Source organism: Ixodes scapularis, unplaced genomic scaffold (genome assembly GCF_016920785.2).
Source record: "Ixodes scapularis isolate PalLabHiFi unplaced genomic scaffold, ASM1692078v2 PGA_scaffold7__128_contigs__length_106722199, whole genome shotgun sequence".
Classification (NCBI taxonomy): domain Eukaryota; kingdom Metazoa; phylum Arthropoda; class Arachnida; order Ixodida; family Ixodidae; genus Ixodes; species Ixodes scapularis.
In genome coordinates this window covers 63,961,841-63,981,077 of record NW_024609882.1, presented here as the reverse complement: position 1 = coordinate 63,981,077, position 19,237 = coordinate 63,961,841, and the positions used below count along the sequence as shown (strand labels likewise).

Genomic DNA, 19,237 nt, shown 5'->3' with positions numbered 1-19,237 from the left:
CGACTCCAAGCAATTCCGACTAGCCCTTCAAAACCACTTGTACTGACCCACTCCCCTCTATAACGCCCCCGAGGCATTGAGGGTATGTATAAATAAATAAATAAATAAATAAATAAATAAATAAATAAATAAATAAATATGGCTCTCCCGACTTCGCGAACCCGCTGGTCGCTTGGCAAGATGGGCTTTGATGCTGCAAAAATACGACTACGTCGTGCCGTACCGGAAAGGCAGCACAAACGTGGTGGCGGACGCATTGTCACGAGCCCTCGTAGACCGCACACAGATTTCCGCAAAGACCCAGGCCAAGCCAACGACACTCACAGTGCCAGGCGAAGCCATGACTCAGTCCCAAAGGAAGGCAGCAGATCTGACCACCCCGGACGAGACGATCAACCACCTAGACGCAGTGAGCGTAGTGGGAATCGTGTTCAGAAAAGAAGAGCTTCTGCAGCAGAATGATCCCAGCAGAATGATCCGTTTTGTCGAAAGGTGATCGACGGACTCGCGGAAGAGTCGGACGCCGTGGAGGCGGGCGGTGCGACCGCCGGGCGCAACACTACTGGTATTGTAGTAGGCGCCGAGTGCCGGGACGTATCTGGTATTGTTGCGGGCACGGAGGATTCATATCTGCTGAGCAATGACGGGCTCTTGCTGAGGTACATACCCTCCGAGAACGACTCCGACGAGGCGTTCAAGGTAGTGGTACCCCGCAGTCTGAGAAACGCAGTTTTGCGCTACTATCACGACTCGCACTTGGCCGGACACGCGAGCGGCTCCAAGACTTACTCAAAGTTATGTCGCATCGCCACCTGGCCGGGCATGAAACGGGACGTTTTCCGTTATGCCCGCACGTGCCACTCTTGCCAAAGCTTCAAACCGAGAGGCGGCCAACCGCCGGGCCTAATGCAACCGATTCCGAGCCAGCAATCATGGTCTCTGGCAGCTTGCGACGTGGTCGGCCCCCTACCGAGGAGCCCTAAAGGACACCAGTATCTGCTGGTTGTAACTGACCACTTCAGCAAATGGACGGAACTTTTTCCGGTCCGTAAGCTGACAGCCCGAGCGATCACGGAGAAGATCATGGAGGCTTTCACCCGTTTTGGGTTCCTCGAAGCTCTTTTGACTGATCGAGCGAGATACTTCGTCGGGAAAGTATTCGTGGACGCGTGCAAGGCCCTTGGCATAAAGCACAAGACAACCACGCCATACCACCCGCAGTCGAACATCACGGAGCGATGTAACAGAAACATCAAACCAATGCTAGCCGCCTTCGCGGAAAGGCACCGTGACTGGGACACATATATCCCCGAGATCGGGTTCGCACTTCGGACCACTCTCAACCGTTCGACGGGCTTCACCCCCGCTTTCCTCACATTCGGGAGAGAGCTTCCGAAACCCATGGACCGTGTCCTAGGGGCGAGCGCCGGGGTGGACAACGCGCAGCCGACGCAAACGGACCACGCGCGACAGCTACAAACTCGGATGACGGAAGCCTTCTCGGAGGCGCGTCGCAATCTCGGGGTAGCGCGAGCGAAACAAAAAGCTCAGTACGACCGCTCGCATCGAGATCTCCGCTACAAGGTGGGCGATCTCGTCCTCAGACGCAACCATGTTCTGAGTGATGCTAGCAAAGGCTTCTCGGCCGCATTGGTTCCGAAGTGGTGTGGCCCATACCGAGTACAAGCGATTCTCTCCCCACTCGTGTACAAGCTGACAAACTTGCAATCAAGAAAAGTCAGTGGGCCAGTGCATGTGTGCGATCTGAAACCCTACCATGAGAGGGAAAACGGGGCCAACGAGCAAACTCAGCCCCCGCAAAAACATGCACCCGCAGCGCGAGATAACGCCGACGATGAACAACAGGCGTCTCGCTACAATCTGCTTAGACTGAGGAACTATTATCCGAAGTTTTCGTAGAGGCAGCCCCTGTAAGTGGCGAAATGTCACATTAAGGGAAGTGCAAAGCGCAATACACCTGCTGCCTTCGCGAACGCGCCAGACACCATTGTTTACTGGCAAGCAGTCACCTAGATACGTCACCTCAGCGTTCGCTCCCGGATGAACCCGTAGGGGAATCCCCCAAACACGGCTTCCGAGGGAAAGGGTACGCGTAACTGCCATTGGTCAGTTATTGCCACCTACGCTCACGTGGGCCACATGTCAACGCAAGAGCGCGGTGCGTGCGTCGTCACAAGCGGTCGGAGACCAAGTGGTCATTCTACCGCAGTACGTTCCGCACCTACGAAGAGAACCTCCAGCCTTTGCTTCGCGTCGTTCGGGAGCTGCTGTCTCGTGGCTACGGCAGCTCAGCGGCGTCCAGGGACCACGGCTGGGCGTGACTCGTCAGGCGGCCCCGCTACCCCAGCCGGCCGTGGGCCAAACCAGTAACCCGTCGTGTTCGTGGGCCGTCGGGATCGTCATCCGGTCAGGGACTGCCGGCTTATCATCTTCGGGACCCGCGCCGCGGTCGGAAAGCTCGCCGACCAGGGACCAGCCGTTCCCGTTCGTCCCGTAACAAGTCCCAAGGGCACCAGGGACCTGGCGCAGTTCTCCCAGCAAGTCTCGCAGGGCATGCACTACATCGGTAGCCGGGGGACAATCCACCGGGACCTGGCCGCCCGGAACGTGCTCGTCGACGAACACGGCTGCTGGGTCGCCGACTTCGGACTCTTCATGAGCACTGGGACCCCGAGACGGACGTCTACCACCAAAAGTCCAAGGGCGCCCTTCAAGTCCGACGTCTGAGCGTTCGTCGGAATGCTGCTGTGGGACATTCGTCACTTTGGGCTCGACGCCCCACCCCGGCCTGGGCGCTCAGGAGGTGACCCGCCAAGTGCGCGACCGTCACGGGATGACGCAGCCGACCGACTGCCGCTGGGAGCTGCACCGCTGGTGAGGGACCGTTGGACGAACTTTTGGAGCATGGACCTATGAGCCGGGCTGTTGTTTCCCGTGTAGTTGCAGCCGCCTTTTTCTTTTTTTTTATTATTTTAGTCTTGTTGTGTGTTTGTGTTGGTCCACCCGTTTGCGGGTGACTATTGGCTAAGGAGGGGGGAGTGTGGGGATTGTGATCCCTCAACATTCTGTCGCGTCAGCGTTTTGGCGCGCCGTGGCGGCCGCGCTGGCGTAGCGAGAGGTGGCGCTGCTTACCACTGTGAGTGGCTTCCTCCTCTCCTCCGTTGGGGCGATTTCCGTAACGAACCCCCGCACAAAGGAGATCGACGTGTCGCTCCTTGATTGGCCATTTCGCCCCCGCCGTTATCTTAAAACCAGCGGACAGCAGGGATTCGGCGGCGGCGACAACGGGGAACCGTCCGGCGCACCGGTGAGCGTTTACCCCGTCCTTTGTACCTTTGTGAACGACCGTTCGGCCGTGGGCGATCTCCACACCGACGGCGTTCACCAGCTTATAGCCGCTGTTTTGTTGTTATTTGTTTCATTGTAAATAAACAGTTTATCACCGTTACCAACGTGACTGGTGTCTGTTTGCGCTCAACGAGCAGCATGCCACGCGAGTACGAACCCGCTTCGCGGTAGAGCGTCTCGCCGCGAACGTGGTACTCCCAAAGGCAGTGGCCCAAAGGAGAACCACAATGTGACAGATATTTAGTAAAAAAAAAAAAAAACGGATGGGCGATCTCTTAGGAGGGGGCGTCATTATGGGATTTTACATTAATTATATTCCGTCTCACCATTTGATGTACTGGGGCTCAAAGGCTGGTGGGCAAAGCACGGCCTCAGAAAAGCTTGCATCCGCATTGCAAAACAGTGCGCAAAGGAAATTTCGATACGCCGACTATGAAGAACACTCTGTCGGTTTTTGTCCGGCTGTCTGAAGCAGTCGATTTCTGAACCGGCAGCATCAAGAACTAACTCTTCGCCAAAAAGGCCTTGAAGGAAGTATGTTTCTTCATCAACTGTCTCGTTCGCGCAGGTTTTCTGTTCCTTTATAAATGGGACGATTCGCTGCCACTCAAGGCCTACCGTCCATCCACCGAGGGCATATGCAGGGAGATCCCACTGACTGTGAGGAAGTCTCTCCCAAGCACGATGTCCTTGCACAAATCGGGGATAAAAAAGAACTGGTGACGACGAGTTTCATCAGTCCAGTAAATTGTGCAGCGTGTTGTAACGAGACACTGAGCCCATCCTGCAGCTAGACGAAGTGCTCGTCTTTCTTGTTTCTTCTTCGCTCCACACGCTTCTGCAGCTTCCATCGCTCGGGGTCCAAGAAGGCTCACACTTGACCCGGTATCCAGGAGAGCTGTAAACTTTAAGTTACCGATCCGGAAATCCAAAAGTGGCTCCCTTCCCCCGGCAGCTGCTGTAGCTTGCAGCGAGTTGTCGCAGATGCCCACCGGTGTGGCATCTACCGGCGTTTGTTTCCCGGACAGTGGGACTGGATGTGACTGGATTGGTGGCACCGGTACCATACAACTGGAGCCCGTGGTCGTTCCGTTGGACATCTCCTTTCGGCGTGCCCCAAGCCCCCACAACGCTGCCAATGAGCCCCTTAAGTCTGCCAAGGAGCGACAGGCACCTGGAACCATGGCGGTGGCCGTTGGACTGGCAGCTGGTCCCTGAAGAATGAGGGTTGCACGGCAGCCGGATGAAGGGGCCAATTCGAAGCTAAGGACCTTGTAGGGAGAGTGGGTGACATGAAAGCAGAAGTGCTGGGTTGAGCGAAATTCGTAGTGCTTTATCCAAGGATCGGTGCCTCTGTGGCAATGTTTGTCTCAGGTAGAGGTAAGCCAGGTTACAACTCGGGGTGACGAGTTTCAAGTCTACATTCTTAGAAAAAAGGGTATCGATAGTCCTCCCTAAGGGGAGGAACGGTCTTGTAACCTATGTTCCTTTAGAAAGGGAGAAACTTTCGTCCCTGAAGCAGGGGAGCAACTAGTTCCTCCGTCGCCTGCATGTCATTATGGACACTTAACGGCTTAACGAGGACGCTACGTCTCTTGTACGGGACGAGAGGAGCAGCAAATAAAAGCGTAACACGAGCTTTCCGGGAACTGGGTTTATTTCCGAAGCCAGATTCCCCCCACAGGTACAGAAACTTTCATTTCGAAAGCAGTTACTCAGTCTTCTCGTCGACAGCACTGCGATGTTAAACGGAGACAACCGATACCCAGTTTCTTCGCGCACTTTACGTCTTACCTTTGGTGTTCCTCGAGTCACAATTCCTTCGTCAACCGCACATCACGGAGGAATGGCAAACTCAATTCGCGAAACCAAAAGCCGCTCTCAAAAGAACAAACTCGAGGCCGCTGTTTATCGCGTTGCGTGAAAGAAGGTTAAATCGCTTGCCACCAGATGACAGGGTCAAGCAGCGTAATTGCAAGTAGCTAGGCCACCATTGCGCTTCGGGATGTTCGGGAACTTCAACTATACACACATTACGCATACTACAAGCATCAGGTGAACATACAGGGCCCGATCGAGAAAAGTAAACCATACTTTTCGGCTCGCGTAAAAAAACTACGCATCGCAGAACGCTCTAACTCCGCCAGAGTGTAACCCTAGCGGTCCAAGAAAGATGCCAATGTTTCAGAACATGAGCTTACCTGGATCAAAAGATAAAAACAAAAAACGAGCGATCTCTACGGGAAGGCTGGGTTGGCGGGTTATCACGGGCATCTGCCGGGCTTGGCGGCAAATTCACAATTGTTCTCTGTCATTTCTGAAGTTTCACTTACGCACTGCTTTTCACTGCAACGAAAATAAAGTTACACGCTCTAATTTGTGATACTTCGGTGCATTTGCTCAGGCATAACATTTCTTCATGATGGTTCCCTTACAAAAATGAACAATGGGTTTCAATTGAGCTTCTAATGTGTTTTTATAGAGTCAAATGAAACTCATAAGAAACTCATCGTTAAATGAGTTTTATCATTACCCACTCCATATCTATTCTTTTGAATTTAATCATTACAAATTCAAGTGAGGTTTATCGTTACCCAATCAATATCAATTCTTTTGAGTTTACTCATTACAAATTCAAGTGAGGTTTATCGTTACCCAATCAATAGCGATTCTTTTGTGTTTACTCATTACACGTTGAAATGAGTGTTATAAAAAAAAAATCAATAAATCTACTCCCTACTGCATTGCACCCGAAGCAAAAAGCGCGTCGGTGCTAGTTCTGATATACAGATTTATTTCCTGTGCTGAAAATAATAACTGTATTCACCCTCTTTTACTTTTAGAGGCTTATTCAAACGATGTATGTCTTCAACGCGCCACAGTTTAGCGAAACCAAGATTTCGCGAAATCGGCCTGTTCACACGTGGAGTTTGACGCGCGAAACCTGTGACGTGTTGACTCACGAGAATTTCGCCAAACCTTGTCTGCACCGGGAATATTAAGCGTCTCGCCTCAAAATGATATAAGGTACGCACAGTGTGAAGAGACAGCCTGTTTTATTAATGCCACTCAATGAATTTCGTCAGATTCAGCTTAACGGGTTTACTAGTCCTGCCAAACCTGGGAAAAACCGCGAGATGATCTCGAAGCATTTCGGAAATTTTTGCACCGCTAATAAAGAACGTTATCCCCAGTCATCATGTTTATATACGGTGCTTGCACCCGCCGCGACTGTTGACGAATCTGCACCGCGCCCCCAATCCGTACTGTAGGCGCCGTTCACACACCTGCAACAGAGAAGGAACAAGACTCGTCGCCCGTATGCACCGCTGCGCCGCTTGTCGCATAGGGGCTTGTCGCTCGACATGTTTGTTTTGTTTTCTTTCGGCTTCGGCTCGGATACGGAATCGGCCAAAAATCAGACTCCTCCAAAAGCTCGCTCCTCCTCGAAGGTCAGACGTCATAGCGAAGTCGAGCGGCCATTGGCAGCGTCCGCGTTTCTCCTTCGGGTGACTGACGGGCGTCGGTGAGGTTTCAGCGAAAAATTGCTCCAGAAGCGAGAAACACGCGCCACTTTTTTCGAAGGCGCGCCACTTTTTCGGTTGCGTTCAGACGGGGAATCTGTTTCCCGAAACCTAGTTTTGCGACACAAGATTCGCCAACAAGATGCATCATGTGAACAGATCTATTTACGCCGCCCCTCTATCGCGATTTGGTCAGTTTCGGTTTCAGTATTGTAACTTTTACTGGTTTCGGTTTCATATTTTAAGGATCGCGTCTTCGACGCCCCATCGGTAGCGACACCAGTTCTTTATTTTTTCTTTTTCGCGCATGGTTTCGCCAGTTTTGCGACCGTTGGGTGTGTCGCGGGATAGAAATGCCTTTAGACATGGAAATGTGCTAATTCAATCAAGTTTATCCATCTGTGAAGTTTCCTCTTGTGATGATTATGTTCAAGAAGAGCGCGGAAGACCGACGACGCGACAGAACGAGCAACTCAACGCAGTTGGTAAGCATACTTCTTTGTTTGCATTGTACGCGTTGAACGAGAAGTGAGCATTATGGAGTTTTAGAATAATCTCGTGGCTGCTGTGCATGCGCAGACCCAAAACAAGCATCGGACTCGAGCTTTGGGGCCCGTTATTTCTCGATAATAGCGTGGGTACCGCAAAAGGCGGCGTACCGCAAAAGGCGGCGCCCACGACATCTCTGTTGATCGCGTCTTCGACGCCGTCGCCCGTTCGGGAACTGCGTGAGTCGCACTCGGTGACCGCGGTCGGTATGGTCGAAGCGTATTGAAAACGCCACGGATCGCTGGATTCACAGCTCAAAGCTATCGAGGCGCAAAGCTATCGAGGCGCGTGTACTTACGATCGCGGCAGACATGTAAGCATGCCTGGGTAGTGGATCGTCTGGGCTTCGTAAGTACAACAGAGCAGCTTGGCAGCGACAAAAACAAAACATGCGGCATTGAGTGTAAAAAAACTATAAAAATGTTACTCTGAACAAAAAGCTTGTTTAATTTTCAAGGTAAAACGTTCTAACTTTCAAATAAAAGCTGTCGCGACATCTTGGTGGCGTTTTAAGCGCGAGATGCTTGCGTTTGGTGGGGTCCCCTTCAGAGAAACGCTATTCTAAAACTCTTCGCCGCAATCCTCGCTATTTTGCCGTCCGTAACGCGCGGTAAAGTTGCGCCCGATATTCTAAAACTCCCTATTTTCTCGTTAAGCTAGAATGTTTTTTTTTTATTTTTTTAACTAGTTGGGTTTGCTTTATCTGTCCTAATGTTTGGATCTATGTGTAGCGTAATGAAAAGTTGCCACTCATTCTGTGTATGGTCCGAGAAAGTGTAGCTCATGTCAACAGAGCACGTATTGAATTCCTAATGCTACTTTCAGTCCGTTGCTTTAGGAAATGTCTTATTGGTCTAGCAGTGTACTGATGTCTTTCAACTATAAATTAATTACATTGATAATACTTTATTACATTTCCGAAGTTAGACTTCCTTGGAATTCGGTTCATGCAGAGACAATATTCCTTTTCAGTCAAAATGGTAGAAGAGGATATCCATCTTTTGTTTTGAAGCTATGGAAGTGGACTAAATTGTACTGTTAGGACAAACTTCGATCCCCTGGCTTTCTAGAATTGAACTGGGTTTACATTTGTCGGTTAGAACTTTTGATAAAGCAGTTGTTCTTTTCGCCTCTTTTTTTTCTCTTTCATTTTGCAATTGTGATGTGATCAAGCCGAGGGCCGCAGTTATTCCCAAATGAAGCAGCAGCAGTGTGTTCCCAGCTTGCGTCACTTCGATTCATTTTAAGGCATGCCACGAAATGAATGGCCCTGTTCATACACCGTTGAAATTGGGCCTGCCTTCAAAATGCAGTTCGACACAGTGTTTAAGCGGTAAAGACATGTGTTGAATGACCTATGCGGTTGTCACAGGTTCGTGGTTGGTCAACCTGAAACGCTTGTCTTCCTCTTCCCATTGGTTTGAAGCTCGGCCGGCATTATACTCCGTTTCATACTTAGCGTGCAACGCTGTCAAAGCTACTGGCGCGAGTGCGTGGCTTCATCTACGGTTTGGCTTGCGCGAGAAGGCGTGCAAATGATCAACAAGATCAAGCCCCACGCTCGCGCGAGTAGCTTTGACAGCGTTGCACCTTAAGTATGAAGAGAAGTATAGTCTCATCCGAGCTCAAGCCTTTGACGCCCAGGTAAACATGTGCGAGGATTGTAATTGACCCTCCCTCCAACCACCCTTAAACAGACCAAAATGACAAAAAAGACAAAATTTGTGACAGCGGTGTTCGAGAGAAACTGCAGACGTTTAATTACCCTGCCTGAAACTTTGCAAACATTTCAGTGTGGTTGCAGCTGTGTGGGCGAGGTAAATCCAATATGAAAACTGGACCCTGAAGCGACGCCCTCAGGATGCCGAAAATAATTATGGTAAGTTAGAAATTAACCCACTAGTATACTTCCTAAATATTTGGGCCGGGTGTCGATTAAAAAATTTTAACCCAGTTAATTTGTCACAAATTTTCAGGCATAATATCTTGAAAAGAATGGAACTGCAGATGTTTCAAACTGGCTGAGATAAATCAGCCTTGCGGTGCACCAAGGTTTACACTGAACATACTTTTGTGTATTGTCCACGAGGTGTAGCTCTTGCATTGAAGTTTTATGTTGTAGTTTCTTCAATGTTTGAACTTTCTGCGTGCCAGCTGGGTAGTGTGTAAATGTTTTTTTTTTTTTTTATAGCGCAAGCAATATCGTAATCCTGGTGGCAGAAAGTTTCGGCTAGCAGTTGACATGATTGAACAACGGTGTGCATGCTTGCTTTCTCTGAAGCGGCCAATGAAGCGAAATAACAGCATGTGCGGATTGTCCATGCATTTAATTTTTTGTTTATTGTTCGTTTCAGACTACATGTGCTCCCAGTACAAGGGGGTGGCCCTCCAGGCGCTGACGACCAGCATGTCATCTCTGCTGTGCTGTCGAGGGAAATTTAAAGGGTAAATATTGCAGCTGCAGTTTTTTCTATTCTGTCCCTGCTACACTTCCTGCGAATTTCTGTGCATACTTGGTCTTTTTGTTTTCATAGTACTGTAAACTTTTGTTATAGTCCGTTGCAACTATAGAATAGCACAAGCCCCTCCCACAGTTCCCTTTGCTCACCATGATTGGCAGTGTCCTCTCGGCTCTCCTCCTCTCTGGTGTTTGCTTATTAAAAAGAGTGAAGGGCTTTGTGGGAGGGCCTTCTGCTATTCTAGAGTGGCAACAGAGTATAATGACCTCAGTTAATTTAACCATTTCGAAGAGTCCTAGCGGGCACCCATGCATTTTTATGGGAAGGACTCTGCATCATATTTTGAACACGAGAAAATGACCCCACAAACAGGAAAGCACGGGCTTTCTGCTACAAAATTAACCGAACCAAACTTTGTTTTCAAGATCAGACCGGAAAAAGTCGACTCCTGTCTTAAACGGCGAGTAACAGAAATCCTGTGCTAGTCTTGCCACGTTGGGAAGCTAATGCTATGACCCCCATCTTGATTTCTTTAATGCTTGTTATGGCTGTTTCCACATCTGGTGTTTTCACTGTTCTTTGGCCAAAAGTGAGTGGCAGGTCGCCATAGGTTTCCAGAAGAAAGTGGTCGCATATGCAGAAATGTTTAGCAAGTTCGTAGCGCAGTGGCACTTCGTCGCAACCGAGGAAAAACTACGGTATTGTTGGTGCAAAACATTAAGCCTCACGACTAGCAGCGACTTAATCATGGATATACTGCAGCGTACGGCGTTTATTTCAGCTCTACTCCACACAAAATATCACAGGGGCACTTGGGTATCCCTTTGTGGATTGAATGCGAAAGCATTGCCGTTCCTAACGACACTTCCTTTTTTTTTCCTCTATTGTTAGGAATGGCAATGCTTTCGCATTCAATCCACGTAGGTATAACTAAGTGCCCCTCTAATATTTGTTTTACGTTACATCATACGGCATCACACATCATGGTACGTCATGTCGTCACGTGAAGTGTGATGTCATCGAACCGAGGACATATTTTTATGACCATCTTTCGGGCATATCAACGCCGATGCCGTCAAACATGATGAAAAAACCGCCTCAGATAAACAGGGACAAAGAACGGGTAAAGACATGCCATCTTTTGCTGTAATAGGACAAGCTTCTTTTTGAGGGGAGAGTAATGTCGCATTCCGAAGCGGCTGATATTGCACAGCAGCTAGCATGCCCGGCTCTCACACAGCAGCACCGGGTTCAAATCTCAGCCGTGGAAGCACATTTTATTCTTTCTTTTATTCCTCTGTTAACCTTTGGTACAACTCGGATTTTCCGCTCCATGGACATATAATGCTTTGGCATTAAAAAGGCACATCCTGTCACGAATGTGCCTTTTCGTGTGGTTGGGTCGCACAGCTGCTCACCACTTTGAAAATCACTACTGAAGTACGAGGGGGCGCTAGTGATCACCAAATCAGGTTCACGCCATTCATAGGTGAAGGATCCTTTTGGGTGCACTGAAGATTTGTGTGGCATTTGCTTTCGTTGATTCATTGGCGCATCTCGCCGTTGATCGCAGTCCTGCACCTCCTTAGCTCTAACGGGCAGGACGGACAGCTCGGCAGACTTGTCGGCTGAATCCTTTGTGTGTAGTTTAGCGTTGCCCTTATACTGCTTCAAGTAGGGATGCATGTGAACAGTGCGCAAAACACATGCCTCTTTCCCACGCTTCTATATTAATTGCTGGTCGCGGCGAAATAGCCAAGTGATGTGCGGCCATGTTTGCCCTAAAACGTTTGTGAGACACTTCCCTATTGAAAAAACCAGCTTAAGCTGGTTAAGCTGGTCCCAGCTTCAAGCTGGGTTATTGCCCCAGCATGCCCAGCTTGGCATGGTGGTTAATCTGGTCATGCTGGGACCAGCTTGGCAAGCTGGTCCCAGCTTGGCATGCTGGTCATGCTGGTTGATCTGGTCATGGTGGGTGATCTGGTCACACTGGGTAGATCACCTAGCATGACCAGATGGTTCAGTGATTTGTCATGCTGAGGGAATTGGCTGAACAAACCAGTTTAGCCATTCAACCAGCTGAAATAAATACACAGGTAAACAAGTTATGCCTAAATGCCTCGAGGAACATTTATTGAGAGGATGGAGGCTTGGGTGTAAATCTTGTGTGCTGTTTCACCCAAGCATGCACATTTATTCTTTGGGTGCCGGTGGTTCCCTCCTTCTTGTGCCTTGTCTTGCGTTGTCGGGCAGGAACTCCTTTAAAACCTCCCGCACAATCTTCTGAAGTTCGGGGCCCGTGTGCCGAGCTTCGGTGGGTTTGGCTCCCTCGTAGTACATGAGACCATCTGGGGAAATTTTAAATAGATGTGTGTTAGATGGGCAATAAAACAAGCAATAAAATGGCTAGGTGGGCTAGTTAATTAGTGCATGATTTGAATGGAAAAGCGCCTAAAAAGCGTGGACACAAGAGAAGGATGGACAGCACGGAGTGCTACCTTACAATTGAACATGTTTGTGTTGTTATAAGTTAGCGCTTGGTCCTGTCCATCCCTTTCACCTGCTTTTTGAGGTGCTTTAGTCAAATAAAGTAAGCTCCAAGATTTCCTCTTGTTGGCTCATCAAACGTTTCTGAAGACAGTGCGTATGTCACGTTCACCGTACAGTTTTTCTGCATACAAGTGTTTCAAACTACCAAAATTATTAAGAACTTTGTGTTTTACTTTTCAGGAAGTATGATCCAAGAGCGACAGAAATATAACTTATACAAACAAAAGGGCAAGGACAGTGAGCTGTGGGTGAGGTCATAACATAATAAAATTTCAGAGAGGTCGGTGAAAAGGCCAATGTCAAAACACTACCTGCTTCCCTCCCCTATCGCACAAGTGCAATAGTGGAAGTGATTGACACATTGTTTCAGTTTTATGTTAATTAACACTGATCCCAAACTCCCGTAGTGATAGGTGTATCAATTTCTATTTAATCTGTTTGCTTGCCCTAAAGTAAAATGTACAATATTATGCGGTCGATTTGATGTGTTGGATCATTGCTGCCCCTTATTCTGCTCTGCTGCCCCTTTTCTCACCTCTTTGCACTGACTATGCCATGACGCTCGATGCAAGCTTTTTACTGCTGCGCTCAGTTTTGCTTGCTTTCCCATCCTATTACTGGTTTAACTTTTCTTGTGATCCCAACTTTTTAACCAAGCAGAAGCACAGTGTACAGTTCCCCTCATACTAGCATGCATGTGGAGCTTCACTACTCTGCACTCATGTGCCAGGAGCAGTACTTGACGGGGGTCAACATCTGGGTCAGCTCAATGGTCTCTAAAGTTTTGCTCACTATTAAAAGCTGCCATGTGTAAGTTGCAACTGAAAATTAATTGCTAACTTTAAATAACATTTCTGAAAAACAAACACTCGGCAAATATTGCAATAACCATAAACTTCACCAAGGCTGTGAAATTCTATCTGAAACCAGCTGCAGTCATAATTGCTTCCTCTCATTTATAAGCCTCCCAACGCTTAATTGGCTGTCACTTTTCCCTAAAAAATCTCGTCAACCAATTCTACTGTATTTCATTGAACTCGCTTAAATTGCAAAGTAACTCAAAAGGATACCAAAAATGGTATAAAATTAAAATTATAAGAAATCTCCAGGAAGTAGAGATACCGTAATAATCAAGACATGGAAATAATCCTTCCATTTCTGTAAATCATCTGCTACCGTGCATGCACTACATTGCATGACCCTGTTAGCGAGAACACCGAATCAGCAGCTTTTTCCATTACGTTAAAAGCAGAATGATGGGCAGAAAACTTTACCACTTAGGTTAGTTCTCCAAATTAGCTCCTTTTACCATGCCAGTATGACAATCACAAATCACAAATTCATTAAAAAAAATTATGGCAATCCTTTTTTCTTTTTTTTGCGTTAGCAGAATGATGGGCAAAGCCCCAATTCCTAGGAAAAAAAATTAAAATATGGTAATCTGTTGCTTGCATTAGCAGTGTCATGCTTGTACTTAATTATTTCAAAAAAATATTTTAAACAAATTTCAAATCTTGCGGAGCATCTTCAGTCGCCTTTGCATGAGCTGTTCAAGGACAAGCTTTCTCACTTACTTGCAAGGGCCAGCAGTTTCATTGGGGTTACCGGCAGCTTCCCCTTTGCCCCATCCTTCAAATGACTCCGGCAGGGGGCACCGGTCACACTTCTCGCGCACATCTCTTCGTGAGTATAAATACACCTGCACAAATCTTTCACATATCGTTTGGGAGGGAGTCTGTCTACTAAATCATCAATCTTTAGCTTCGAAAGCTTTATCTTGCCACCGAGGTGTACCTGCAATGAAAAATCATTCGCTTAGTCATGAAAGTCTAACGACTTTCAAAGGTTTTGTGCGTGCTTCCCTCCTTGCCCGCACATCATCTGCTCACGCTCGGTTCGGTCATTCTGGGATTCTGGATAATGACAACTTAGCCACCTGAGCACTTTGCCGCGTACAGCATATTTTTTATATTTAAGCTTTTTCGGCATGCTTAACCTATCCACTGCAGCTTCTCATTGTTTCCTCCATATATATTGTGAATGCATTAATGGAGCCTTGCAATAAATCTTGATCAAGATTGAAGTTTCACTAAAACTGACCTCACAAAACATAGGAACCAAGATAAACCAAAATTTTCCCGAAAATCACAATATTTAAAAAAAATATTGGCAAACTAAAATTAAAAAAAAAAAAAATTCCTTCTCAATGTTGACAGTGGTACGCCAATGGCAGGAGTGAATCCCCATGAAGCTTGTCTTCGGAGAGTTGTCGGTCCACAACAGGCTCATTCAGTCGAGCGTACCGACGTCACATATGCACCAAACCAGACCGCTAGACTTCACTGTACACACAACAGCAGGTTCGAATAGCCGAAATCCAGATTTCGTAGTAAACACACTCTTCTCGGATGCCACTAGTCCTCCCGAGACTCCTAAAGGCCCGTTCACACTCTTGCGACCGAGTAAGACCCAGTAAGACGTCTTAGAACAGGATACGCTACAGCGGAGCTGGTCCTAAGATGTCGCAAGAGGATTAAAGACCGGTCTGGTCTCTCTCGGTCGTACTCGGTTGCAAATGTGTGAACGGCTCTTAACACTCTCGACCAGTGTGACTAGTGAACCCACTTGCAGCGACTCCAATTGATGAGCATTCAGTTTACTTTCAAACGTGACTGTGAATGAGAATATTTTATAGCATTAACTTAGTACTTTGTAACAGCAAGAAGCTTCTAAAGGCATAAAAAAGTTTACAATGATGCAACACAAAATGCTAACAATAGAACAATGTGGTTGCCTACCATGCCATCTTCCTCAGAAAAAGCCGGTGGTGTGGGATCTTCCCTGTCCAAAACAGGCACTGGCAGCTGAAGTCCTGTAACACAGATGTTATCTTAAGTAAGACGGAACAGCATTACCGTGGGATACACTTGATAACCGAGTACACTATGTATTGTCCCCAATTGCATTAGAGCACCCATTCAAGTAATAAGATATATAATTAACAAGCGCTTACTTTTATATGTATCGTAATATACCAAGGAAATGCCCATTCCTTTTTTGACAAAAAATGGGTTGAACTATACTGTTAGTAGGAAAGCACAAAATAAATAAGGACGAATTTGACATAGATGAAGCACTCTCAACTGAAGGTTTACCATATTTACCAAATACCATATTTTCGCGATTCTAAGCACCCCCCCCCCCACCCCCCCACCCCCCCCCCCACCTTTTCCAAACGAGACGCCTGAAAAAAAGTTTGTATGCGAATGTAAGCACCCCCATCCCATGCAAGAAATTTGAGAGCGGCGATGGCGGTATCATCTTGTTATCCATTAACAAGATGATACCGAGAATGCGCACGTCAGTTCCGCTACGCCTGCTCTCAGAAGGACTCGCTCGCGCCGGCGGCTTCCGGCCGAGGATTCGCTCTTAATTCAAAGAAATACAATAATTCGGGCCCCATCCGTCGGATTCAATATCGTTTTTAGGTACAGTACCATTCCGTGAAGCCCGCTCGGGCACTAATTATAAGATTTCAAATATCGGTTCAGCATCCCTTTAAACGACACAGGGCTTTGAGAATCGTTGCAACATCAATCTCACCCAATATTTTTGCTGCAGCACCAGTGTGTTTATCTGCTGTGTAGTAAGCAATTCAACGAAAATGTGTCACGTTGCGTGCGAGAGGGAAGGCATGGAATAGTAAAACATCGTTCATACACTTGCAACCGAGTATGACTGAGAAAGACAGACCGGTTTCTAAGCCTTTTCTGACGTCTTTGGACCAGCTCCGCAGCAGCGCATCCGGTCCTAAGATGTCGCAAGAGACTTAAAAACCGGTCTCGTCTCTCTCGGTCATACTTGGTTACAAGTGTGTGAACGAGCCTAAAGGAGTCTTCTCTCAACATTACAAAGCCACGAAAAAGTAAGAGGGAGTGATCACAATTGCAACGAAACTCTGCCCACTAGACAGCATTCTATCTGGTTGGTAAAGAAACATCTGATCCGTGGGTTTTGTGGTCCTTGTGGTGCACCTGGTCATTCTTAGTCGACAAAATGAGTATACCCTTCGAACTATCTCCTCCCCCTCCTTCAAAGGACGAGCCCTTGTTCACAAAGAACCAATGGAGTTTCGACGGCTGCTAAAAGGACATGACAGTCATTCGTACGATTAGGAGACGACGCAGCGTTTATGTGTACCCCTGTCATTTAATCGGAGCTCGGCGCCAGGGCATCACTGTACCCCGTTTGTGGAGCAGACGTACTTGCTCCTCATAGAACCTACCTTGTTCGGTGGCTGCCTGTGAGGTTTTTTCAGGCCCGTAAAAAACCATAAAATTCCTTAGATTGCCCAGCATAAAATACTGGAGGAACTACAGTACCTGTTGCACTACAATGATATGCTGAATTTCATTTTCAATAGAACGCTGCAAAATTTGTCATAAACGTGCTTTCGTAATATATTTTATTCAAATTTACTGTCTAGATCTAAGAAATCAATTTTTCTAAGAACTCCTTTATGAAGCTAGGTGTTCTAATCACTGAAGAGTTTAAATGTGGTTTGCAGGTACACGTGCGTCTGTTGTCAAGGTAGACAAGCGACTACGAAGCATCAAGCCTCCCCACTGTATAACAAGGCTGCCTCGTTCCATTGAGGAGCGTGGCTTCTGGAAGGCGTCAGAGTGGAAGCAGTGGCTCCTTTTTTATGCACTGCCATGCTTGCTGGATGTCCTTCCCCAACTCTACTGGAAGCACCTCTCCAAGCTCTGTGAGGCTGTACACATTTTGCTGCATGACAGCCTTACGCTCCGTGACATCAAGCGTGCAGGTGAGCTCCCAAAAACAAGCATTTAGTTGAAGCCTTGCCATCTAGCCAACACTTCTAAACAGCTTTATTTTCGAGGGCTTTGTTTCACAAATTTTGCAAAGTGTAGGTTTCTGGAAAAATTGTGCAGGCAGAAAATTTTGTATTGATGGGGAAAGGGAGGGGGGTGATGTATGTATACATGCAATAAATTTTTTTGTCATACTTTTCAAATCTTGAGATTTCAGAACATTAGGTTTCCTCAAAAATTATTACGTTCACAGTATTTGAAACTATGTAAGACAACCTCCTCACACCATCTCCAAGCATGCCATGAGCAACACAAATTTTATAGGACTCTTGATACAGATTGTTAGTATGCTCGACGGGGCGCCGCAAACCCCAAAACAGCACTCATAAAGAGATATCCGAAACGGATGGCCATATTTTTGTAAAATAAGGATGCGATTGAGTGAGAATTGCGACATCTTGTTTCCTGCAGAACAGTTAAGGAGGAGGGGAAACGGCCTCGCTTCCTTCCCTCTTTGTGTCCTCGTGGAGTCAAACCGAAGAGAGGAGGTAACAAGAATCGCAACGTCGTGGGCATTTTTGGCCTTGTTCAAGCGAGCTCTTCTTTCGCAAAAATACGACCATCCATTGCAGATAATGATTTATGGGTGACGCTTTCGGGTTTGTAGCTTCCCGCCTAGTGCTTCTGCATTGTTTTCTGAAATCAAAATTTCGCTTCTGCATCCCTTTAACGTTGAAAGTGCTCATCACATCCTATCTTACTGATAGCATCATTTTGGTGGACTTTCCGCTTTTTGCGATGCACAGTTTGTTCATCATGTGGGCCGAAAAACTGGCTTTCATTTTTTCTTTCCTTTAAACCCTGTATTTGGTTTGTTAGAACATTTTTGTACTTTTCTTGAAGCTTAGGTAGAACATACATATCCTTCTAGTGCATTTCTGTTCCAAATTTGAAGGGCATTTTATATCATTGAAGCAAACATTGTTCAAACATACAAAGCACCTCTCATGAGGGGTACTTTCTCTAATTTGTGGAAGTCTTCTATAGTTGTGCCCATATTCGAGGCTGGTGATCTGTCATTATTAGTGACTATCGTCCCGTTTTGTTATTGTGTGGTTTCCCGAAGGTTTTCGAAATGGTTATGCATAACTGGATCTCAAATTACCTCAGTAAAAAAATTTAGTCTTTTTCAGCATGGTTTTTAAAAGGGAAAGTCCGTTGAAAGAGATTTGTGCTCTTTTCTAGATTTCTTTGTGCCGATAGTCACAGAGGCGAAATTGATGCTGTATATTTTGACATGTCAAAGGCTTTTGACTGTGTAGATCATACTTTACTCCTTTGCAAACTTTCTTTTTATGTCATGTGCCCAAAGCTTTGTGAATGGTTCAGGAGCTACCTGAGTTTACATAGTAATACTGTTTATGTTGGCAACTTTTTGGAAGTGTTTTAGATCAACTTCTGGCGTACACCAAGGTTCAAACCTGGGACCACTGTTGTTTATTTTGTTTGTAAACAATACAGTATCATGCGTCAAGCACTCAAATGTACTTCTTTTTGCTGATGACATGAAACTCTTTTTAAATGTTAAAGACCATATTGATTGTACTTTATTGCAAACTGATATTGGTGCAATTTCAGAGTGGTGTAGAAAAAAAGCCTTGTCGTTCAATCTTAAAAGCTAAATTGATTTCTTTATAGAGAAAGTGGGAAGTTTTCTTTTACCCTTATGTGCTTGAGGGAAATGTGGTAGATGCTGTATCTCTAGTAAGAGACCTTGGCGTCTATATTGACAAATTCACTGCACACGTTTCTAAGATCTTTGGATTAGAGATAAGAAGTTGGAAATGATCACTTTGGTTATCAAGTTCTTTCACTTCACCAATATCTGTAGTGTGTCTGTTCTGTAGCCTTGTACGCTCAGTACTTGAATTGGGTTCAATTAGTTGTTAAT

At 46.6% G+C, this 19,237-nt stretch overlaps 1 protein-coding gene across 1 annotated transcript; it reads right to left on the bottom strand.

Moving 5' to 3' along the window:
* Positions 1 to 12,006: 12,006 nt before the first annotated feature.
* Positions 12,007 to 15,638, bottom strand: LOC121833287. The gene is made up of 4 exons (XM_042286441.1): positions 15,465 to 15,638; positions 15,250 to 15,323; positions 14,026 to 14,245; positions 12,007 to 12,249 (listed from the first exon to the last, which is right to left on the bottom strand). The coding sequence occupies exons 1-4, from the start codon at positions 15,499 to 15,501 to the stop codon at positions 12,095 to 12,097; spliced, it is 486 nt and encodes a 161-aa protein (XP_042142375.1). The 5' UTR covers positions 15,502 to 15,638; the 3' UTR covers positions 12,007 to 12,094.
* Positions 15,639 to 19,237: the final 3,599 nt, after the last annotated feature.